A 23,009-nucleotide genomic window follows, 5' to 3' on the forward strand; every position below is an offset into this window, starting at 1 on the left:
AGCATAGGCTGCCTGCTGCCCTGCGGCTGGTCCTGCTCCGCCTCCTGCAGTGTCTGTACGCACTTCCCTGAACGCCTTCATCACGTGTCCACGATTGCCCCTCCCCAGGAGCGGTTTCAGTTCCCGTCCCATGTCACAGATGTGTCTGAAGAGGCGAAGGACCTCATGCAGAGGCTGATCTGCAGCAGGGAGCGCCGGCTTGGCCAGAACGGCATTGAGGACTTCAAAAAGCACCCGTTTTTTCAAGGATTAAATTGGGAAAATATACGGAACCTGGAGGCACCTTATATTCCCGACGTTAGCAGCCCTTCGGACACATCCAACTTCGACGTGGACGACGATGTTCTGAGGAACATCGTAAGTGTGGCCTTTGCACCGCGCCGGCGCGTGCAGGGCAGGGGCTCACGGTGCTGCATGTCCACATGGGAATCTTGCAACTGCACTGGCTTGTGAAAAGTTAAGCAGTTGTCTCAAGAGAATCTCCTTTTAGCTTGGGCCTTAATGTCTCTTATTTATTTTTAAAATACGTCTTTATTGATTTCACACAGAGGAAAGGAGAGGAAGAGAGAGAGAAACATCAATGATGAGAGTCGTTGATGGGCTGCCTCCTGCACGCCCCCTACTGGGGATTAAGCCCCAAACTGGCCATGTGTCCTGACCGGAAATCGAACCGTGATCTCCTGGACCTTAGGTCAATGCTCAACCACTGAGCCACGCCTGGGCTGGGCATTAATGTCCCTTTTTAAAATAATGGATTACGATTTGAGTGATGGTGAGTTAAATAGCTGTTTTGCCTTAGAATTTATCAGAAATACTTTTGCTTTTGTTTTTATGGTGCTTTGCACCTTTTCAAAGCAATGTCACCTAGGTTACCGTATTAGAGCATCCCCGCAGGCTGGCACCTCTTCTAGGCTTAAGGCCTCTCGGTTCCTGTTCCTCCACTGTCCTTGTGCATGCGAGCATCTGTTTTCATGTAGCAGGAGTTCAGGGCGACGAGCAGGTTCTCCAAGTTGGGTCCTGGCCCTGGGACCCACCTGGAGTCTGAGCAGGTCTGACAGGCCTGACTTCTGCTCACATGTTGTACAGCTATTTTGGTCTTGTTAAATGCAGCCTCTTTACTCTTTGGTCCATATGTGTGTCCTGGTTTGGGGACAGAGTAGCTGAAGTTTAACCAAGGAAAGGGAGAAGTTGCTCCTTAACTTACTAGAATAAGAACAAAACTTCAGGCCACATGGAGAGAAGACAGAGAAAAGCACCCCATGGCTGAGAGGGTTTCCCTGGGTTCCGGAGAAACTGTCTCCACACTTCAGTTTCCCAGATAAATCACCACTTTGGTTTTATTAGGATTATCAGGCTGAAAAGTTGAGTTGTAACTAGTACTTGTCTATAGTAGTCTGCCCTTGGGCCCCAGACTCCGCTTTGCCTCCGGCCTCAGTTTCAGGCCACATGGATGCCATGGCTTTAAAAAGGGAAAGTTAGCCCGGCCGGGCGTGGCTCAGCGGTTGAGCGTCGACCTAGGATCCAGGCGATCGGGGTTTGATTTCCCGATCAGGGCACATGCCCGGGTTGCGGGCTCCATCCCCAATCAGGGGCGTGCAGGAAGCGGCCGATCAATGACTCTCATCATGGATGTTTCTCTCTCTCTCTCTCCCCCTCTCCCTTCCTCTCTCTGAAATCAATAAAGATGTATTTAATAAATAAATACATAAAAATAAAAAGGGGAAGTTACTGGCCTGCTCCGAGTTTGGCTTGTGGCATTATCACCATCACAAGCAGTGTGTTTACCCTCTTAGCTGGGTTGGACATCACACAGATCCAGGAATGAGTGTCCCTGCCAGTGCCTAGCTCCTTGGGGGGGACACCAGGAGTCAATACTGTAGCAGCCCCACGGTCCTCCCCATGCACCCTCACTTTACCGTTGCCTTCTTCTCTCCTCTCCTGTGTCAGCACAGGTTCTCACTGTGTCATGTGTGCTCTTGTGCAGGAGATGTCACCTCCTGGTTCTCACACGGGCTTCTCTGGGCTGCACTTGCCCTTCATCGGGTTCACGTTCACCACGGAAAGGTACGTTGGCTCTGCCGTTCCCCAGGCAGAGGCTTCCTGGGAGGAACTGGAGTGTGGGCTCCTTTCTGCAGTGGGCATCAGAGCTCTGGGTGGCTGCACTTAGGGGAGCTATGGGTGACTCTGTCCTTTAAAAATGTACAAGGTAACAGGGCAGGTCACAGACTTTCCCAAAGAGCCTGATGGGAGATAACGTAGGCTTTGTGGTCTCTGCTGCATGTTGTTCTTTGTCTTTTCAACACCCCTTTAGCAATGTAAAACCATCCGCTCGTGGGGGCCATTGATTGTGACCCTAACCTGGAGGGCACCGCACTGGCACTGTTTGTTCTGATGGTGCCTCGTGGCCACAGCCTCACGCTCAACTGAGAGCTCTCTGTTGTTACAGTGCTCCGTGGCCTTTCAGGGATTGTAGCTGCAGCTCCAGCTTCTGTTAGGGCTGGAGCGCACTCCCTGCAGACCTGAGAGTGTGAGCCCTGGGCCACCTTTGAGAAACCCTGCCAAGGGCCTTCTGTCAACACACCCATGTGCCAGTATCCTGCACTCAATGGGGGACCCAAATCTTTACCTGCCTTACTGTCACACTAAAAGCAGGAGCTAAACAGTGTGAAACAGCCCAAGAAGGGAGCTCTGGGTGAGAGCGCCTCCTGCCTCCATCTGTGCCGTGGTCCTGCTACAGGTCCAGCAGGCCTGTTTTGGCTGGATGACGGTGACTGGCTTTGGGATGCTGGTGAGACTGGAGTGGAAGGAACTCTCAGGTCACAGAGAAGAAGAGCCCCAGGGGGCTGAAGGGATGTCCCTAGTTAGTGACAGAACCAGGAAGCAGCTCGTGCTGCTCTGGCTGCGTCGCTGTCCTCCAGCCCCGTCCAGCGACTCCTCTGCACAGTCCGGCGAGGCCTTGCAGGCTGGGCTCCGCACACAGGGCACCTTCTTTTTGGTCTCGTTTGGTGTGAGCTGTGATGTAGAAATTGCATTTCCCCTGATTTGCAGAGAGGTCTCTGTGACTAGCTCTGAGGTGTGTCCTTGTTGTCACCCAGTTACTGCAGAAAGGAAGACTCTTGTCTAATTCTGGCCCCATAAACAATAAAGTCTTTTCACAGGTATTTTTGTTTGCCAATTTAAGGAGACTTCTCTTTCACCCCAGGAAGTCTTTAAATGCTAATGAAGTCAGTGTAACTGCTCGGTAGATGAGAAACCCTGCTCTCGTTCGCAGCTGTTTTTCCGACCGGGGCTCTCTGAAGAGCATCATGCAGCCCAGCACACTGACCAAGGACGAGGGTGTGCGGCGGGACCTGGAGAGCAGCCTGCAGGCCGAAGCCTATGAGAGGAGGATCCGGAGGCTGGAGCAGGAGAAGCTGGAGCTCAGCAGGAAGCTGCAGGGTGAGTGGCATGACCCCTACAGCCTCGGGGTGCTTGCGCCGCCAGGGCCTGCACTCATGTCCGTCTCCCACCCCCAGAGTCCACCCAGACCGTCCAGTCCCTGCACGGCTCAGCACGGGCCCTGGGCAGCTCCGTCAGAGATAAAGAGATCAAAAGGCTGAACGAGGAGATCGAGCGCCTGAAGAGTAAGATAGCAGGTACATGCTCGAGGCCACTGCACAGTCTCTGCTCGCAGAGGGCATCCGTCTCTGCAGAGAAAATGTCAGTCCTTTCCATGAGGTGCAGAAGCAGGAGAAAGCTCCAGTTCCAGCAAACCTGGTGGAGCTCCGGTGCTTTGTCAGTGTATTTGAAACCCTTTCCCCAGATGCTTAGTGCTAATATAATTTTATAGTTCTCACTAGAATCAGCGCCGAATGTTTCATCCATAGACTTGTAACATGTTGCCTCTCGGTCCTGGCTCTGCTCTCTGTAGCTGAGACAGAACTGCGCTGTGACTCCTTTCTCAAGCTTCAGCAGTGACGCCAGCTTTTCCGTGGTTTAGGTGCTGGGTCTACTTCCCCAACTGTCTTTGTAGTGCCTAGGTTATCAGTTTTCTGAAGACTCAAGTCACTTTTATGTCTTAACCCCTGACCTGACACGGGTTGGCACTGCCACTGACTGGTCTCCAGGCAGCCCCGAGGCCATCAGCTTCTCCCCATTTCTACCTGGAACCTGCAGTCCTGACCCAGAAAAGGCTCTGTAGAGTCTGTTTTCAATAAAACCTGTTGCCTCTTTGGTTTCACTGTGCCAGCTGCCAGGTCAGCAAGGATAAGGCAGGAGGTGTGCGCTGCCCGAGGGCACAGTCACACAGTCAGACTGAGTCTTATGAGTCTGTCCTGGAGGCATGTGGCCTCCGGACACTGCTGTGTGTGTGGGAAAGTCAGAAGCGTCTGCGAGAGAGAGTGGTAAGAGTCATTTGTGTTCACGATCGGAAGTCAGGGAACAAAGTGTTGCCTGTGAGGGAACACAGTTTGTTTTCTCCTTTGCTCAGATTTAAACCGACTAGAGCGACACCTGGAGGACGCTGTAACACCCCGCTCGGAGCAGGAGGGCTCTGCGCTTCGGCTGCGAGGCCTGGAGAAGCAGTTCCGCGTGGTGCGGCAGGAGAAGGAGGACTTCCACAAGGTGAGGTGTGGCCTCCCAGCAGAGAGGAGGTTGGGTTTGTGCAGAGGCCTGGTCTGTGTGCTGGCTGCGTGGCCGCAGCTCACAGGAGCAGCCCTGTTTGCAGGGTCCTGCTGCACCTGTGACGTCAGCCCCCAGCGGCCAGCATGCTTCAGTCTGCATCCTCAGTGCCCCCCACCCCACCACCACCCCGCGGCCTCGTGTGGCAGCGGGGACGTGGCAGCTCAGGATGTGAGGGTTTCCCGCATCTCGGGGTCCACGGGTACTGACCTCGCTGCTGTGCGCCTTCCCGCTGGTCCAGGCCGCCCCTTGGCAGCCGCCCCCTGGCAGCCACTCCCCTTCCAGAGGTGACACTTAGCTACAGCAAGGCCCTGCAGAAGAGACCATGTTAAAATTTGGGTACTTACCCCAAATTCCTTTATCAGTTTGATTTTTCAGTAGATGTCAAACTACATGCAGAGGATTGCATGTGCGCTCAGGGTTGAGTTTTCTATAAAAATGTTCATTTAAACACTCAGGTCATTGAACCCGTGTTTGTGATCTGTTCTCCAAAACATGGGGATTTCAAACCCAGGTTGACTGATGGGCTCATTGTGGCTCACAGCACCCGCGTGCTTGGCCTGGCCGTGCACGGGGAGGCGCCCCACTGCTCCCATGCGGCAGAAAGCCCCTTGGAGCCATACGAGCCTGGTGCAGGCACTGCTGCCCTGCGCGGGAGCCACCCCAACCTGTTCAGGTCCCAAAGGTGCCACAGGGATGAGCATTCTGATTGTTGAGGGAGCAGCTGCAGGGAGGTAAGGTGCGTGTAGCCAGAGGGACAGCAGCCTCCGCACCTTAGACTCCAAGAAAGGGTCAGCTACCCAGCACTTGTGTTCATAGCTCTTTACTTTGATCAGAATTTTGAGCATTTTCCTGTGTAATGTGTTCTTTCCGATTCCACTGTGTCTAGGTAATGGGATGAGTGACTAAAGTCACTACTGGTCCCTCTTTGTGGGTGTGCGGGTGGCATAGAGAGGTGGCTGCCGTGAGCAGGGCCGTGAAGCTGCCACTGCATGTGCTGGGAGGGCCTTTCTGGAGCGGAGTGCAGGTGCACTCCCGGGCCGCACGTGGCCGAGCGGGGACCGACAGGTGCACCCCCAAGTCCCATGTGGCCGAGCCAGGACACAGTGCTCGGTCCATGGTGAGCTCGGACTGTGCTGTAGTCTGTAAGCCCTACTTGTTGGAGCTCCCAGCCTTCCACATCTGTTACACCACCATCAAACACCTGTCATTCTTTGTGTTCAGCAACTGGTGGAAGCTTCAGAGCGCTTGAAGTCCCAGGCCAGGGAGCTCAAAGAGGCCCACCAGCAGCGGAAGTTGGCCCTGCAGGAGTTCTCGGAGCTCAACGAACGCATGGCGGAGCTCCGCTCCCAGAAGCAGAAGGTGTCGCGGCAGCTCCGTGACAGGGAGGAGGAGGTGGAGGGGGCCATGCAGAAGATCGACGCCATGCGGCAGGAGGCCCGCAAGTCCGAGAAGCTCAGGAAAGAGGTAGCCGGGACCTCCCGGGGCTGCACTGGCTGGACTTTGTATGAGCTTAACAGACTTCTTTAAACACTGGCTGCCTTGCATCAGTTACTTTAGGAGGATCCTGAACTTTATGTGAGGCCGAGTAGGCTGACCTGGAAAGCAATTGTTCTGTAGTTCTCAGCCCTCTCCGTGCACCTGTTAAGTTATTAAAAGAGGTTCTGGTAGTGCTGACTTTTTAAAAATTCCCTTTTAAAGTAAATGAGAGGGTATCTGTGCCCAACAAATGTAACAGATATGCTGTGATGGGATGCAGCTTGGTTTATGTGAACATGAGCACCTGCATCCATGCAGGCAGACAGCACAGAGGGCAGGTCTCGGCCCAGCATACCTCACGTCAGCTCTTAGGCCCGTGGTCTTCACTCTTACAGGTTATTGGGGCCCTAAAGAGCTTTTGTCCATGTGGGTTGTAGCTCTTAACATTTACCAAGTTAGAAATGAAAAATGGGACTTTTTTCTCTGCCTGGCTTATTTTGTTTAGCATAATACTCTCCAGTTCCCTCCGTGCTATCCCAAAGGATATGAGATCCTTCTTCACAGCTGCGTAGTACTCCATGGTGTAAATGTCCCACAGCTTTTTATCCACTCGTCTACTGATGGGCACTTGGGCTGTTTCCAGATCTTAGCTATTGTAAACTGCACTGCTATGAACATAGGGGTGCATGTATTCTTTCTGATTGGTGTTTCGGGTTTCTTAGGATATATTTTTAGAAGGAGGATCACTGGGTCAAATGGCATTTCCATTTTTAATTTTTTGAGGAACTTCCCCACTGTTTTCCACAGTGGCTCCCCAGTCTGCATCCCCCTATTTGCTGTTTTGCAGCCCAGATGCGTCTGTAGTTATAGCCACTGTAACTCAGGTGAGAGGATCTCCCACGAGCACCACATTCCAGACCTGGGTGAAAGGGTGTGTCCTCTGGGACCCACGGTACCCACTGGGAGCAGCATGGGGCAGTGCTGTGTCCTCACTGCACCTCAGACTGTTCCCTCTCCTTTTGTGCGTGTTTGAAACTTTTTATTTAAGAAAGGAGTTCATGTCCTACAGGCCTCAGAGTACTTGTTTTCATAAGTCAGTGTCCTTTCCTGAAATTTCGTCAAATTATTGATTTAAATTATATTTTAAATTTGTTTTATTAACCAACTGTTCTAGTCAGCGTGAAGTGTGTTCTCAGTCTTTGCCTTGTGATGGAGCCTGAGGAAGAGCGGAGAATTAGGCCTCTCAGGGTTTTGTGCACTGAGAGTCCTCATGGGGAAGGATTGCAGTGGCGCGTGGAGCTCGCTGAGTGTCACTGAACAGCACTGTTCCCCTTTTCCTAGCTGGAAGCTCAGCTCGAGGACGCCATGGCTGAGGCCTCCAAGGAGCGCAAGCTTCGCGAGCACAGCGAGAACTTCTCCAAGCAAATAGAAAGTGAGCTTGAGGCCCTCAAGGTAGAGCCTGCTTGGGGTCCTGGTTCTTACTAACTATTGTGGGGGCTCCTTCTGAGCAACGTGCTTGTCAGGCAGAAGGTCACACAGAGCAGCCTGCCTCTGTGACAGCTTCTGCGTGTACCGATGCGCCCACTCCTTCCTCTTCTTAGAGGGCAGCCTCGGGCAGTTTGTAGTAGCCCAGTGCACTAGCAGCTGTGCCTCTGTACCCTGCGTTTCTAAATTCACGGAGCCCACTTCCGGAAAATTCCTTAAAGCCCGTGCCCTGCTGCTGACATGGAGGAAACAGGCTGGTGGTTGTCCACGGCCAGAGGCGGCGATGGGGGCCAGGGGAGAGGACTGTAGCGGAAAGAGGGTGGTGAGGAGGCTGGGCTCCTGGGTAACCTCGTGTGACCCCAGGTCGTCCACCTGCTGAGCCGTGGTGAATGTCTTTGTCTGTGAATGGAGACAATGGAGCTTCTCCCCCTCCCAGCCCACCTGGCCTCTGTGAATCTGCCACCTCTTCCCCAGCACGCATCCTCACGGTGTCTGTTCTTTCCATCCTTGCTGCCACCTGGTGGGCCAGGTGTCACGCTGCACCCCTCTGCCTCTGCGTTTGTCGTGTTACCTTGCAGTAGGTCTTGTTGCTTGCTTGCTGGTGTGTCGTCCGTCTTCCCCACCCTGCTCCATGAGAGCAGAGATGCTATGTGGCCCTGTCACCACAGGGGCCTGGCACAGGGTCGGCCTTCGGAACACGGAGCGGGAATAATGGTAAAGGGAGGAGACCTGGAAGACCAGTCATGTCACAGTGTGACACAGCCCCTGGGTCCCAGATAGGAGATCTGGGCACATCCCTCCTGCAGGGCAGATACTGTCACCCTCAAAGTCTGCCTTGCCTTAGGACCATGTGACCAAGATCAGCTGTGTCCCTTGGGACCGTGCCTGTCGTTGGGAGGGCAAAGGAAGCAGCGTTCCAAGTGCCTGCACGTGGGAGGGTGGCAGACAGGGTGACCCTGAGGGAGGGCACTGGGGTGTGTAACCCACTTCAACCTTCATCTTCAGACAAAGCAAGGAGGCCGGGGACCAGGTGCCTCCTTAGAGCATCAGCAGGAGATTTCCAAAATAAAATCTGAGCTTGAGAAGAAAGTCTTGTTTTATGAAGAGGAACTGGTGCGGCGTGAGGCCTCCCATGTGCTCGAAGTGAAGACTGTGAAAAAGGAGGTACAGGACTCCGAGAGCCATCAGCTGGCCCTGCAGAAGGAAATCTTAATGTTGAAAGATAAATTGGAGAAGTCAAAGCGAGAACGGTAAGTTATCCCGAGCTCCTCCATGTAGAAGACGCAGGCTTGTGCCTGGGCCGTAGGCCAGAGGATGGGCAAAGGCAGGGTCTGACCCTCCCTCTCCTCCGCTCCCTCAGGCACAGTGAGGTGGAGGAGGCAGTGGGCACCGTGAAAGACAAATATGAGCGAGAAAGAGCAGTGCTGTTTGAGGACAACAAGAAGCTGGCTGCTGAGAAGGAAAGGGTAAGTCAGACCTCGGATCACTTCCAGGAAGCTGTGATTTTCACCCACGGGTGTTGCAAGTTTGGTATTTTAAGTATTTTTATTTTTAAATGAAGTGATATGTTTGATCTCTTAAATGGGATGTTTGTATTTGGTTAAAAGTTGCTAATTACTAAAATCACTGGCTCTTGATTACTTATATGTTCAGATTTGCACTGAAATGTGACTTGAGTTAGATGCAGTCAAGAGTCCACATCCTGAACTTAGTTTGAAAAAACCTTATAACGATTAAAGAGAACTTTCGAAGTCTTCAAAAGAACTTGTAATTTTAATAATGCTAATAATAGGCACCAAATAACATGTGTGGTACAATTGTTTAATTTCAGCTTTGCTCCTTTGTGGATAAACTCACAGCTCAAAATAGGCAGCTGGAGGACGAGCTGCAGGACCTGGCCGCCAAGAAGGAGTCCGTGGCCCACTGGGAAGCTCAGATTGCAGAGATCATCCAGTGGTACGTGTGGCCCGGCCCAGGCGTGGCCCGGCCCGGAGGTGCTGCTCAGCCCAGGTGTAGCCCGGCCCAGAGGTGTGGCCCAGCTCAGAGGCGCAGCCAGGCCCAGGGTGGTTTTTCTAGCTCCTGTCACTGCTCCTGTGACTGTCACTTACACCTCGTGCTGTTTCTCTGATGTCTAGTTGCAGCTCTCCCCACTGTGTCCCCCAAGTCGCTCATGTCCGGGGGCAGTAGTTCTCTCTAGTGGCCATCACACTGAACTAAAGGTGGAGAAACAGCGCCACCAGGTCACTAAAGGTGTGGGTCAAGCTGAGCAGGGACACATGCTCTCCGTGAAGTGGAGGCACAGCTTCCACAAAACGCAGGGACAGACAGGAGACCAAAGGAGCAGGTGGTGGGGACCAGCCTCTGCCCAATGGGCATTCTTTTGTCATGGGTGACCGGTGTCGAGTGATAGGGTGCTGGGTCCCGTGTCCTGAGGGAGGCAGGACACATTTGTGCTCTCTGGCTCCTGGCACTCACGGGCCATGCTCCCTCCTACAGGGTCAGCGATGAGAAAGATGCGCGGGGTTATCTTCAAGCTCTCGCTTCTAAGATGACCGAAGAGCTTGAGACTTTGAGGAGCTCCAGTCTGGGGTCAAGAACACTGGTAGGTTTTACCCTAAAGCCCACATTTTTGTCACGGGATTCATCGATGGCTTAGCAGTTAAGTATTGCTCGGGTCACTCCTGCAGAAAAGGCAGCCCCACCTGAGGAGCACCAGCATTGTGTCCATTCCAGGAGACCAGGCTCTTTCGTACCGTTCACTAGGTTAGCCGTGATTATTGAGTGCCAGCTCTGTGAAGAAATCAGCATTGGCCCCGTAACTGGAAAACGTCACTTTTAGGTTCTAGATTGTGAACACCGATTAGGATGATCAGTAAATTTCACTTCGCCTCTCCTCTCTCAGTCCGTGTTGTGCACACAGCCTGCGGAGCTGTGCTGCTCGAATCTGCACAGACCCAGTGGAGGGCGGGAGAATCCTGCCACAGGCCTTTCAGCCAAGTGGGGCTTTGAGATGCTTGTTGCAGAGAACTGTGTAAATGGTTCATATAGGACAAATGGGATGAGATAGATGTTAGGGTTTTTCCCCCTGAGAGGTATATTGTTCACGTATGGATTCTGCAGACACACTGAGTCAGATGTAAGAAAATAAGTAACTGATCCCGCAGTGCACCTTAGGTGTGTAAGAGTCCAGTGGGTCTGCAGAGAAATTACAGTGTAGGGCCCATTTTATTCTTTTTAAAAATTAAAAAGTGAATTCTTTAGAACCCTTAAGAAAGAATAAAGGCCATAAAATTGGGTGTAATGGACTGTGGTAACATCTGAGAGGTAACCTTTAAAAGTGATACAAGTTTAAGGTTAGAAAAAGGTGAATTGCTTATTTATTAGCATTGAGTTTGTTAAGTTAGTAGCTTAAAATGTGTTTTTAATATTTGAACCATGGTATACAGGACCCCCTGTGGAAAGTTCGCCGTAGCCAGAAGCTGGACATGTCTGCACGGCTGGAGCTGCAGTCTGCTCTCGAGGCCGAGATCCGGGCCAAGCAGCTCGTTCAGGAGGAGCTGCGGAAAGTCAAGGACACAAACCTCTCCTTTGAAAGGTGCTTGTCGTGCGTCTGGCTCTTTTTGGAGCTGGGCATCCACGTGTCCTCGGGCATGCCCAAGCTGTTCCTGCGGCCAGCACTCTTACTGTCCCCTTTACAGATGATGGGACTGAGGTGCGGGCAGGGGTCACTCACTAAATAAGTGCAGAGCCAGGGCTGACGGCAGATCCCCCCAGCGCTGGGCTACCTGCTCACCTCCTGGCCAGGTGTTACCTGCAGCAGCCTGGCTTTGCTCTGTCCCCGCCATGCTCAGGCAGCTGGTAGCCCACCACACTGACGGGTCTGAGGTCTGTGTCACCTGGGCTGTGTGTCCTTAGAGGACAGAGGACTCATCCGCAAAGAGCTCAGGAATGTCCACGATGCCATTAGGGTTTTATGAGACACACTCTCTCAGCCGTGGTTTTTAACATCCACGTTTGTAATGCTGAAATACTGTGCTGTCCATACCGTGCATGGAGGGGCTGACCCTGCAAGAGCGGGCCCTGGGTCTGTCCCACAGTGTTGGCGGAGCACTGCCCTGTTCCGGCACTTTCCCTGGAGATCAGCCCCTGCCCCACATCCTCATGCTCTGAACCGGCCCGTAGACGACCTGTTCTCTGTGCACTAAAGCCATTTATTTCTTCTTTTAGTAAACTAAAGGATTCAGAAGCCAAAAATAGAGAATTATTAGAAGAAATTGAAATTTTGAAGAAGAAGATGGAAGAAAAATTTAAAGCAGATACTGGTAAGTTAAAATGATAAGTTTTCACATTTTTAAAATATAAGCCTTTTTTAATGAAGATTTAAAAGATTTTATTTTAGATTTAATATTTTTTAGGTTTAGTAGCTTTTAATTATATAAAGAAAACAATCATTCCAGAGCCAAGCGGCCTGTTCCCCAAAGTTACCACAGCTCTTGGTTGGTCCCCCCTTTGTCTCATCCTGAAAATACAGAGCAGGTGAGTGGGAGTGTCGTTCGACATCCTCCCCCATGACACAGGCCGCTCCGTCTGCCCCGGCAGCTGGGCGTCCTGTTCCATCCTCACTGTCACAGAACCCACTGCCCTGCACAGCTGCGTGTGCACCGCATTTCATCTTCCCATCCGTGTGTTTTGGGGATGGATGCCCAGAGTGACTGCCATCCGAGGGTCAGCGTGCACACCTTCTGCTAGGTGTTTCTGGCCTCTGCTGCAGACACTGGCACGTTTGTGTCCGCGCACAGCGCAGGCCGGGGCCCTGACCACAGTCTCCCCACAACATGTGGTCTCACACTCTGGGTCAGTGAGAAGCAGCAGCACGGCCTAGACTGGGTTTGCGTTTTTCTTCTTATGAGCAAGATTGAGCATCTGTTCATATGCTTAAGGGCCGTTTGTAGTTCTTGTTCTGTGATTTATATATTTGTTATATCTTTTGCCCATTTTAAAAAACATAAGTTGTGAAGCTTTTTATATATGGAGGATTAGAGACTTTAGTTTGTGACAGAGTTGCAGATATTTTCCCTTTTACTTGACTCTTTTGCCAGGCATAAGGGTTTTAAAATTTTGTGTGTGTCAAATTTGTCAGTTTCCCGTTATTGGTTGTTTTTTTGTTGGTGGTTTTTTCTCTTTTTTCAGAGAGGAGAGGGGAGAGAGAGAAACATCAATGAGAGAAACATCGGTAGGCTGCCTCCTGCAGGCCCCTGCTGGGGTCGAGCCCGACGCCTGGCCATCTGCCCTGACCGGGAGTCGAACCCTGACATCCTGGTTCGTGGGTCGACGCTCAACCACTAAGCCACCGGCCGGGCAGTTTTACCCCTTTTTGAGTCATGGGGAGATAGTCCCACATCCCCGGTTCAGTAATTCACCCGTGTTTTCCTCTAACACACATATGTTCCATTGTTTAAAGTTTAGTTACTGATCTGTTCAGAGTTTGTGGTGAGGTGCAGTCTGAGGAGTGGACCCAGTTTTACCTTTTTTCCGTGGCTCCTTAGTAATTCTGTACCAGTTGTTAAGTTCCTGTTCCTACTGATTTCCTATTACTCTAATTATGTGTGAGATTGCCCTGGGCACCTGATCTGCATCTGGATTTTCTACCCTGCTTGTTGTTCATGGGCCAGAACCTCTCATGGGTCTGTTTTAATAGCTGCTGGGTCACTTTCCCCACCCTTTTTCTTCAGAGACTTCTGAGATGGTCTTCCCTGTGTACTACCCAAGGTGAACTTTTTATTTACTGTTCCGCTCTGGGGAAAGTCTCATGGTATTTTTAGTGGCCCCACACAAAGCTTATCCGTTAATTGAGGGAGAGTTGGCATCTCGATGACACGGAGTCTTCCTGTCTAAGCATAAGATACAGTCTTATGCCTTGTTTCTTTCTTACAGGACTCAAACTTCCAGATTTTCAGGATTCTATTTTTGAGTATTTCAACACTGCACCTCTTGCACACGACCTGACATTTAGAGTAAGTAACTATTTTTAAAAAGTGAAAAGTTAATTGATGGTAAGTTAGAAATAGCGTAATGTGATTTGACTGCCTTTGGGGCCTGGACACACCAGTCAGTTAACATCTGAAAGCACGTCTCTTTAATGGGACTCTGAGGTATTGGTTCTTTTTGTTGGTTTCCCAACCTTTTATTTAGAAACCTTTAAACCTGCAGCAGGGTTGGAAGATCAGCATGATGAGCACACGAATCTCACCTGGCATTTTGCCCCATGTGCATCTTCTCTCTCACCCTTTATACCCACACTTTTCCCCAAACTGTTTGAAAGTGAGTTGTAGGCATCAGTGACCCCAGAATACTTCAGAGTTCATGTCCTGTGGTTAGGCCGTGCCCCCACATAACTGCAAGGACAGGCTGGGAATCGAACCTGCAAGCTGGGTATGTGCCCTTCACTGAAATCAAACCTGGGACCCTTCGGCACATGAGCCAATGCTCTATCCACTGGGCCACACTGGCCAGGGCCTGAAGTGTCCTCAGTTTTTAAGAGGCACGTCTGTAGCCTTGGTCATCATGTGTCGTCATGACCTGTTGCAGTTGCCCTCCTTTTCCATCAGTGCAGCACCAGACACTGTGTGGTGTCAGGAGAGCAGATCCCAGAGGATCTAAGGCTGATTGTTAATGGGGTGGAGGTGGCCTGGAAAGTGGCAGCCTCTCCATGAAATTGGTGGACAGAGCAGCTGTACCTGGCATGTGGTTCCCGGCTCAGACCCTCCCTCGCTGGTCTGCGCTAGATCACTTCAGCCTGGACGTGGAGGCCGTGGCCTTTGTGCCTTGTCCTCTGTGGCCGGCACACCTACGTTTAGTGGTTAATTTCCACCGTCCTCGATTCCTCTGGTGGGCGTAGAAAGGACTTTTACTTATGGGGAAAATCCTGGTCCGAGTCTGGGTCTGTTAGGTGGTCCCAGACCCCAGAGTCGTCTTGTAGAGCCTGACTCCCTCTGCCCACGTTTCACATGCTGTTTCGTCAAGTTTCCAGGCAGGTTTTTGCTGGGTGGGGTGATTGTTCTGTTCTCCTGTCTGTCTCCTCCCTGCCTCTCACTGGTGCCAGGCAGCCGCTCAGTGGGGACCTCCTCCCTCAGTTCACATCCTTCTGATCAGTAACAACTAAGGGAAACCAGTGGGGCTGTTACGTGGTGACAGTTAAGTTACTGTTCTTTTGCTCTTCATTTGTCTAAAGATGGAGCTCTGACTTAATTAACATCCCGTTTCTGGAGAGCCGCGCTTACCTTTGTGGCCGTGGTCACTAGCTCACCAACCCAGCCTTTCTTTCCCTTGTGAGTTTTCTGCGAATGCGGAGATGGCGGCACGGCTGTGTGTGCTGAGTGCTCCCGCCCGTCCGGTCGGGAGGGCTCCTCCCACAGCAGCCTGGTGGCTGCAGCTGCTGCAAAGTGTTTTTCTGACCGGGCTCTGGGTTCCCGTGTGAAAGACCAGGTGCAGCTGCTCCTGTAGGGGCCTCCTGGCTCGGCTTGTCTGTGTCCTGGCGTGCTGCTTCCTTGTGCTAGCGCTTACGACGTTTCCGTGCACGTGAATGGTGTGCGCATCTGTGGACAGAGTTACAGTATAGCCTTTGGTGGGGAAATACTAGTTTCAGGACGCTCACTAAAATGAGGTCTTAATGGTTTTAGAATGCAGCTTTAACTTCAAATTAGCTTCAAAGTTTTAGCTTCAATTTCAAATTACAGAATTCATTTGGGAATCTTGAGTTGTTAGAACAAAACGTTGCTTCCCTGTGTATAAACCTTTCAGGGGAATTCTTACTTCTGGCCATAGGCCCATAGACCTCTGTTGATGTTAGAATTTTTCCTGGTCCCTGAAATGAGGTTAGGAAGCATCGGGCTACGGCTACAAGGTGCAGAGATTCGCTTTGGAAGGACATCAGAGGGCTGCATTTTCCATTCCTGCTCTTTGGGGGGGGGGGGGGGGCTTCTGCCTGGGCTAATGACTATGCCTGTCAGAGTCCCGGCCAGTGGTCACCCTCCAGCCTCAGGAAGCAGCGCAGGCTGGGCAGCTGTGAGTGATGGGGGGACCACGCGGTGCCCCAGGAAATAGAACCTATGCTGGGCCTCGGGTCCCCATGGGTGCACTCTTTAAATAAAGAACATGTAGTTAGCGCCTGACTTTTGCAGATTCAGTCCTTTCATTCCCACTATTTCTCTGCCTTTTTTCCCACAGACCAGCTCAGCTAGTGAGCAGGAAACACAAGCTCCAAAGCCAGAAGTGTCCCCATCGACATCCATTACCACAAGCACCGAACAGCAGGAAGTAAGGCTGTTGCCCTGTGAAACTGTGACCCTCGGGTCTGCTCCCCTCAGTGGCCCCCCCACTGTGTCCGTGTGCCTCTCTGAGGCTCTCTCGGTCCTGCCTTGCAACGTCCTGGCTCTGAGCCCGACTTGCATTTCGGAGTTGCTGTCGGTGTGTCAGCCAGATGAGGGAGGAGTGCTGACAGGTGTCCCAACAATGTTGCGGATTAAAAATGCAGAACTGTTCATTATTGATCAGTCCTAGGAGATGTGATCCCATGCAAGGTCTGACAGGTAGAGAGCATTGCTGAGCCAGGACGCGCTCACCTGTCCCTGCTTGTCTCCTAGGACATGGCTCGAGCCCTGCAGAGGCCACCCACTGGGCCGCTGCCCACCTCCCAGGCCCTCGCTCTGGCTGGACCAAAGGTAGGCCCTGCTTTTCACCATGGCACCTTCTCAGTTTTAGAGGAGAACTGTCGTGTGAGTAAGAAACACAGGCACTTTTGTAAACAGTAAACTTGTATCCTGTTAACAGTTTGTTCTGATTAGTGTGTGATCCAGGAAGTGTCAGGATGTGCATTTTCTTAACTATAAACCAGTGACGCATGAACGCGTTTCCATTGAAGCATGTCTGAGTTAATCTCCCAGTCCCCCTTCGTTCCCTTCTCCAGTGTAACTGCTCTGTGATGTACCCATTAAGTTCCTTCTCCAAATCTATTCCCATTTGTCCGTCTGCACATAGAACCTTGGGGAACGCGGCTGTGGGCGAGGATTTACTGCAGCGTCAATAGAGCTGTGCCAAGTGCGCAGTTTTGTTTGTTTCCTTGTAAACGTGTCTTGGGGAGCCGTGCATGCCGGTGTGCACAGGTCCGCACAGATCACAGCCTCCCAGGTGTGACAGGCCCACGCCTCAAGCTTAGCTGGCACTCGGCCTCATGCACTTGGGTGCTTTTTTCTGTAATGTAGACATGGCGTCTTCTGGGGTTCCAGCCGTCGATGGCCATGCTGACTAGAGATAGGAAACTTGATCTGTGAGAGGCGGATGAGTGGTGTGCTACTGAACTTCGATGTTCACGGAGCCAGGGCAGGTGGCCTGTACCCTGGGTTCCGTGGACCACTCCTTCTTACAAAGCCCCCCCCATGTTTACATCCCCGAGTAGGAAGTGCTTGGACCTTGCAGTTTAGCCTTGTGGTTACCCTGCCCTGTGTCTCGCACAGCCTGCTTCTCCATTGCCTGTTTCCTTCCACTGTCCACCATGTCACGATGTGGCCCTTCTCCGGCAAGGGCAGCAGTCTTTCCGCTCTCCGTGAAGAACAGGGCTGCTGCTCACTTCTCGTGTGTCTTCTGGTGTCATGTGGGAGGGCTGCTCTGGGTGGGAGCCCAGCCCAAGCATGGCCCCGGGCGGCCCCCAAGAGCCTCTTGGAGGTGAGTGGCTCATGCCAGAGCACATGGCAGCCAGGCTTCCACTGTGCCCGCCCACCAGCCGGCCTTGCTTTTTGCCAGACTTCTCTCTGAAGGAGGCGGGCGTATGGTGACATATTTTTGGCTCACACTCTTCAGTGGGTGTTAAGCACTAGACGTTGGTTAGCACTGCCCGGGGCCTCGGTGTGATCACACATTTTTGCTTCTCAAGATCGTGCCCAAGCTGCTTATAAACCCGACCCACCTCTTCTCAGTGTGTGCGTCACCTTGTTGGTGTCTTCCTGCAGCCCAAAGCCCACCAGTTCATCATCAAGTCCTTCTCCAGCCCCACGCAGTGCAGCCACTGCACCTCCCTGATGGTGGGGCTCATCCGCCAGGGCTACGCGTGCGAGGGTGAGTGTCTGCCGCTGGCTGCCGAGGTCACTGTCCCAGGGGCAGTTACACAGGTCACCTGTTGATAACTGTTGATCACAGAGTGTGTCCAACACAGTCATCCCGGAAGATGAGCGAAAGCAGAGGGGAAGGGGCCTTAGGCCATGCACTGTCGAGGCCTCTAGAGTAAAGCACCCCTGTGTGTCTTCTCGTTACAGCCACTGTTGATATTCAGAGGCTGAGCTATGCCCTTGCCCCATGCCAGCCCTGCACTCCCCTTCGGGTGCACCTACCCATACAGTGCCATTGGCTGAGGTCCTGGGTGCCCAGTGACACCTCTGGGGCTGGAGCCAACCCCGAGCACCCCCACGCTGGCCAAAGCCTCACACTTTTATATGTAACAGTAGATGCCTTTCCCACTGTTACTTAAATGCAGCAGCCTTGTGATTGGCTGCCAGGCCCCCGCACGTCCCCAAAACCATCTCTCTCCCTGTTGGTGATGTCAAAACCCAATGCTGTGGGGGAATAGGAGATCCAGCTCTGAGACAGCCCTTTACCGTCATGGCATCCTGGTGGCCTTGCTTGGGCTGTGGCCCAGTGAAGTCACTCGCACGGGTCCCCAGCTGTGGTGGGAAGTGTCCAGAAACTGCCTGGGGTCCCTGTGGCCTCTGGGCGCATTGCTGACGCTGCTCCTTGCTGTTGCAGTGTGCTCCTTTGCTTGCCACGTGTCCTGCAGAGACAGCGCTCCCCAGGTGTGCCCCATTCCTCCCGAGCAGGCCAAGCGGCCCCTGGGCGTGGATGTGCAGAGGGGCATAGGGACCGCCTACAAGGGCTACGTGAAGGTAGGATCAACTCGGTGTGAGGACCCTAGTGCCAATCCTGGGGGGCCCAGGTCCTGAGGACCCACAGAAACACACTCAGAGTCAGGGCTGCTGTTCTGCCTCCTGGCCAGGTGCTTACAGACAGGGTTCTGAAGCCAAGTGCTGTCTGAAGACCTCTGTGCCGGATGCCTGAACGGCCGAGGTGCTCCCGGTGGTGTGAACATCCCTGTTGGCTCAGTGTCCACCATGTCCCTTTGTAACCTTCTGTCGGGTGCTGCCCTGACCTCTCTGGCCCCAGCCTGTGTGGGCGAGAGGGGGCTGCCTGTGAAGAGCGGGCCAGCTGTGCACAGTAGGAGGGAGGTGGTGGTCCAGTGGCATCTCCAGGATGTCCCCCAGGGCCCGAGGCCTCTAGGGGGCGCTTCCTGGTCAGTTTGTGAGTGGCCTTGCTGGCACAGTGAAACACCGTCCTTGTTTATCTGCAGGTCCCAAAGCCCACCGGAGTGAAGAAGGGGTGGCAGCGGGCCTATGCCGTGGTCTGTGACTGCAAGCTCTTCCTGTATGACCTGCCTGAGGGGAAGTCCACGCAGCCTGGCGTCGTTGCCAGCCAGGTCCTGGACCTCAGGTCTGCATTCTTCCCTGATCTTCACTTATTTCTTCTTCACCAAAATGAGAATTTGTGGCTTGATCACCTTTAACTTCATTTTTACCTCCATATCTTTAGTTATTGTGCCATTCCAGAAACAGGTACTTTAAAGTGTGTGCCAGAAACTTCCTGTTTTAGATACATTTGCACTGAAATATTTGCCCAACAAGCATTTAACATAAGAAAACCACACGCCCCAAGAACAGGTGAAAAATGCCCAGAGGTGTGTTGCATGTTCTAGGGGGTCTGTCTCTCTGGTACCTGACAAGTACCCTCTTGTGATAGCAGCCTCAGGCCCAGATCCCGGGGCCCTAACATTTGTTGTGTGGCAGCTCCTCTGGCCACCTCTGTTCCCATCACGTGCCTTGCTGGCACCTGACACACAGGGCAGCTGAGCACCCTCCCTGCTTCGTGGCTTCTCTCGTAGTTACTGCTGACTCTTCTCTTCCTGTTGGTACAGTGGCCGTAATAACACCACAGAGGTCAGAGGGTGGTTGTGAGGGTTAAACAAGTTCATAGCCGGACATGCTAGGCACAGGGCCTGGCATGTCACCTCCTGTCCCTGTCACCCACCCCTGGTGCACACAGGATGGCAAACACAGACATAAATGTGCTGCATCAGCCTCGGGCCAGGGCCCAGCCTCCAGCCTCAGTCCCCAGCATGGTTCTGGGGACACAGGGGAGTTGTGGCAAGTGCCACGTGGATAGCAATGCGTCAGTCACCTCCTCAGCAGTTCCCACTTTCTGTGTCTACAGTGCATGGGGAGGGTGGACAGCTGGGGACCTGTGTTTTGGAAAGTCCCTTGGGGATCCTGCTTGTCCCTCCCTGCATCGGTGTGCCTTGGCCCAGCGACGAGGCTGTGTGGACGTCCTGGGGCGGTGCTGGGCGTTGGCCCAGGGTGTAGAATGTATTGGAAATGGGGCTGCCACGGTCATCAGCATGTTTTAGCTCCTCTAAAGTGATGGCCAGGTGACTGTCCGAGCCCAGTGGTGAGGTGGGGTTTGCCTGTCACTGGAGCAGCTACCACCACAGCCGTGTGGCTCAGGGAGGGGCCTCTCATCTCAGACGTCCCCGGGCGTCTACACGTGTGCAGTATCCATGCGCCTTTGTCGGCTTTGCTGTGGAGCATTTTCTAACCCAGTGGAGTCCAGGGCCTCCCTCATATTCGAGGAAGCAGGAAAGTGTCCTTTCTCGTAAGATTCATGATAGAGGGTGCAGGACAGGGCTTTGTGTGGGCGTTTCCTTCCCAGGGTCCTGAATGTTCTGTTTCTTACAGAGATGAAGAGTTCTCGGTGAGCTCAGTCCTGGCCTCTGACGTCATCCACGCCTCACGTCGAGACATTCCCTGCATATTCAGGGTACAGTTCTTCTGTTTTTCAGAGATGTTTCATTAGTCATAAAAAAAACTCATGTGGTTAAAATGAAACTGTCCTGTGTCACTGTGCCCCCCCCTTGGAGGGGCCAGCACATGTCAGAAAGGCCCCCGTTTCCCCAGCCTCCCCTCGCGCTCCACATTCCTTCACGCACGTGCGTGTCCTCCGCATTATGCACGTGGCTCTGCCCGCTTCGCAGGGCGAGTCCCCTGCACCCCACCCAGGCCCATACCCGGCTCGCCCTTCCACACCCGGCTCTGCCCTGCCTCGCAGGGTCTGTCGCCCAGGTCCCGAGCCTCCCTCCTATCCTGCACCTTAGCCACTTTAGTCACTGTGCACTCGAGGCTGGGAGCTTCCCTTCCTTCCTGGGCTGGCTGGTCACGAACGGGGGCTACACAGGGACAGCCAGCAGCCGCTGCTCATGAGCACTCGCTAGCCAAGGTGGAGCCTCCAGCGGAGTCATGTGAGGGCGTGAGGATGCTTCTAGGAGACTGTAGGCCAGGGAAGGAGTCACCCAGCCCTCCACTGAGAGTTTTATCCAGCTGCCTCTCTTTTCAGAAAGTAATACAGAGAATAGCCGTCGCGGCACTTAGAAGGTGGTCCTCTCATAGCAGCTAAGGCCGGGCGGTTCCCCTGTGTGTGGGGTGCATGGAGCTTGTCCTGAGAGTCTTTTTAAATGATATGATCACTCAGAAAAGCAGCTTTAAAGTGGACATGACCCCACAGTTTTGTCAAGAGCAGGACCGAAAGCTATCGGGGGAAGCAGAGGCCTGTCCATAACCATCCTGTGTACCCACAGAGGGCCACTCCAAACGGGCCACTCGGGGCCTGAACCCTGGCGGTGGCCCTTGAGCCGCATCCTTCCTGCCCGTCCCTCTGGTGCAGTGGTGGCCAGGCTGGGGCGTCTGTGCTGTGGTTGGGTTGTCTCACAGCTCCTCTGTTTGTTCTGTCGTGAAGGTGACAGCTTCCCTCTTAGGAGCGCCCGCTAAGACCAGCTCACTGCTCGTTCTCACCGAGAACGAGAATGAGAAGCGCAAGTGGGTCGGGATCCTGGAGGGGCTGCAGTCCATCCTGCACAAGAACCGCCTGCGGAACCAGGTGGTGCACCTGCCGCAGGAGGCCTACGACAGCTCGCTGCCCCTCATCAAGGCCATCCTGGCCGCCGCCGTCCTGGGTGCGTGCGCGGTCCCTGGGCCCCGTCTCCCCCAACGCAGAGCTAAGTGTCCCAGTGTGTCCAGATGTGACCTCCGCCAGTTGAGCTGTCCATTTGGATCTAGAGCTCCTCCCTGTCCAGGACTCGGCCAGTCTGTGCTGACAGCTGACCTGCTTTGTGTTGTGCCCTCTGCCTGGACAGATGGAGATAGGATCGCGATCGGCCTGGAGGAAGGGCTCTATGTCATCGAGCTGACCCGTGATGGTGAGTGAGGGGCCGGGCGTGTCTGCGTGCTGTCTCAGGTCCCGCCTGGTCAGTGCAGACACAGCGTCAGTCGTGGGAACTCGTTAGGGTTGAGACGACCTCACTGGGCCCATCATTGTCACCCATCAGAGAACTTTGTAACGAGGGAAAGGCCACAGCCAAGAAAAATGATTTGCCACAAGACTGGTTTCAGCACATGCAGTGTTCTCTGAGTGTCTGGGAAGGGTGGAGGGTTCGTCAGCAGTGCCCGTGGCAGGGTGGGGACATGTGGTCTGTCTGCACTCGCCTCACCCCACCTCACGCCTGCAGTGATCGTGCGTGTTGCTGACTACAAGAAGGTTTACCAGATCCAGCTCGCCCCCAGAGAGAAGGTCGCCGTGCTCCTCTGCGGCCGGAACCACCACGTTCACCTCTGCCCGTGGTCTGCCTTTGACAGCGTGGAAAGCAATGTGGACATCAAGCTTCCGGAAACAAAGGGCTGCCAGCTCATCGCCACGGCCACGCTGAGGAAGAGCACGGCCACCTGCCTGTTTGTGGCCGTGAAGCGGCTGGTCCTGTGCTATGAGGTCCAGAGAACTAAGCCCTTCCACAGAAAGGTCGCGGAGCTCGTGGCCCCCGGCAGTGTGCAGTGGATGGCCGTGCTCAAGGACAAGCTCTGTGTTGGCTACCCCTCGGGGTTCTCTCTGTTGAGCCCCCAGGGAGATGGGCAGGCTCTCACCCTGGTAAACCCCAGTGACCCCTCGCTCGCGTTCCTCTCACAGCAGCCTTTTGACGCCCTTTGCGCTGTGGCACTCGAGAGCGAGGAGTACCTGCTCTGCTTCAGCCACATGGGACTATACGTGGACCCGCAAGGCCGGAGGTCGCGCACGCAGGAGCTCATGTGGCCTGCGGTGCCTGTTGCCTGTAGTATGTATATGTTTTCTGTTGCCATTTCCCTGTCGCTGCTCTTCACGCCGTCAGCATGTGATCGGTTTTGCTTCAGTGCGTCTCCGGCTCCCTCAGCCAGGCAGCTAGGGAGGCGCGGGGGGGCGGGCTCCATGGT

General features: G+C 53.5%; 1 protein-coding gene across 1 annotated transcript in view; it reads left to right on the plus strand.

Moving 5' to 3' along the window:
* CDC42BPB (CDC42 binding protein kinase beta) overlaps window positions 1-23,009 on the plus strand; it is a 79,706-nt gene that overhangs the window by 50,703 nt on the left and 5,994 nt on the right. Inside the window, exons 8-30 of the mRNA XM_087818038.1 lie at window positions 109-357; window positions 1,985-2,064; window positions 3,272-3,438; window positions 3,516-3,635; window positions 4,469-4,602; window positions 5,884-6,126; window positions 7,480-7,590; window positions 8,629-8,873; window positions 8,984-9,089; window positions 9,455-9,579; window positions 10,120-10,225; window positions 11,070-11,218; window positions 11,851-11,945; window positions 13,558-13,637; window positions 15,850-15,939; window positions 16,266-16,343; window positions 17,628-17,733; window positions 18,418-18,554; window positions 19,016-19,155; window positions 20,454-20,535; window positions 21,508-21,724; window positions 21,905-21,967; window positions 22,277-22,873. Coding sequence (XP_087674164.1) covers window positions 109-357; window positions 1,985-2,064; window positions 3,272-3,438; window positions 3,516-3,635; window positions 4,469-4,602; window positions 5,884-6,126; window positions 7,480-7,590; window positions 8,629-8,873; window positions 8,984-9,089; window positions 9,455-9,579; window positions 10,120-10,225; window positions 11,070-11,218; window positions 11,851-11,945; window positions 13,558-13,637; window positions 15,850-15,939; window positions 16,266-16,343; window positions 17,628-17,733; window positions 18,418-18,554; window positions 19,016-19,155; window positions 20,454-20,535; window positions 21,508-21,724; window positions 21,905-21,967; window positions 22,277-22,873 — 3,520 coding nt within the window. The remainder of the gene's footprint in view (window positions 1-108; window positions 358-1,984; window positions 2,065-3,271; window positions 3,439-3,515; window positions 3,636-4,468; window positions 4,603-5,883; window positions 6,127-7,479; window positions 7,591-8,628; window positions 8,874-8,983; window positions 9,090-9,454; window positions 9,580-10,119; window positions 10,226-11,069; window positions 11,219-11,850; window positions 11,946-13,557; window positions 13,638-15,849; window positions 15,940-16,265; window positions 16,344-17,627; window positions 17,734-18,417; window positions 18,555-19,015; window positions 19,156-20,453; window positions 20,536-21,507; window positions 21,725-21,904; window positions 21,968-22,276; window positions 22,874-23,009) is intronic.

The sequence above is a fragment of the Miniopterus natalensis genome, chromosome 1 (assembly GCF_054644295.1).
Source record: "Miniopterus natalensis isolate mMinNat1 chromosome 1, mMinNat1.hap1, whole genome shotgun sequence".
Taxonomy (NCBI): domain Eukaryota; kingdom Metazoa; phylum Chordata; class Mammalia; order Chiroptera; family Miniopteridae; genus Miniopterus; species Miniopterus natalensis.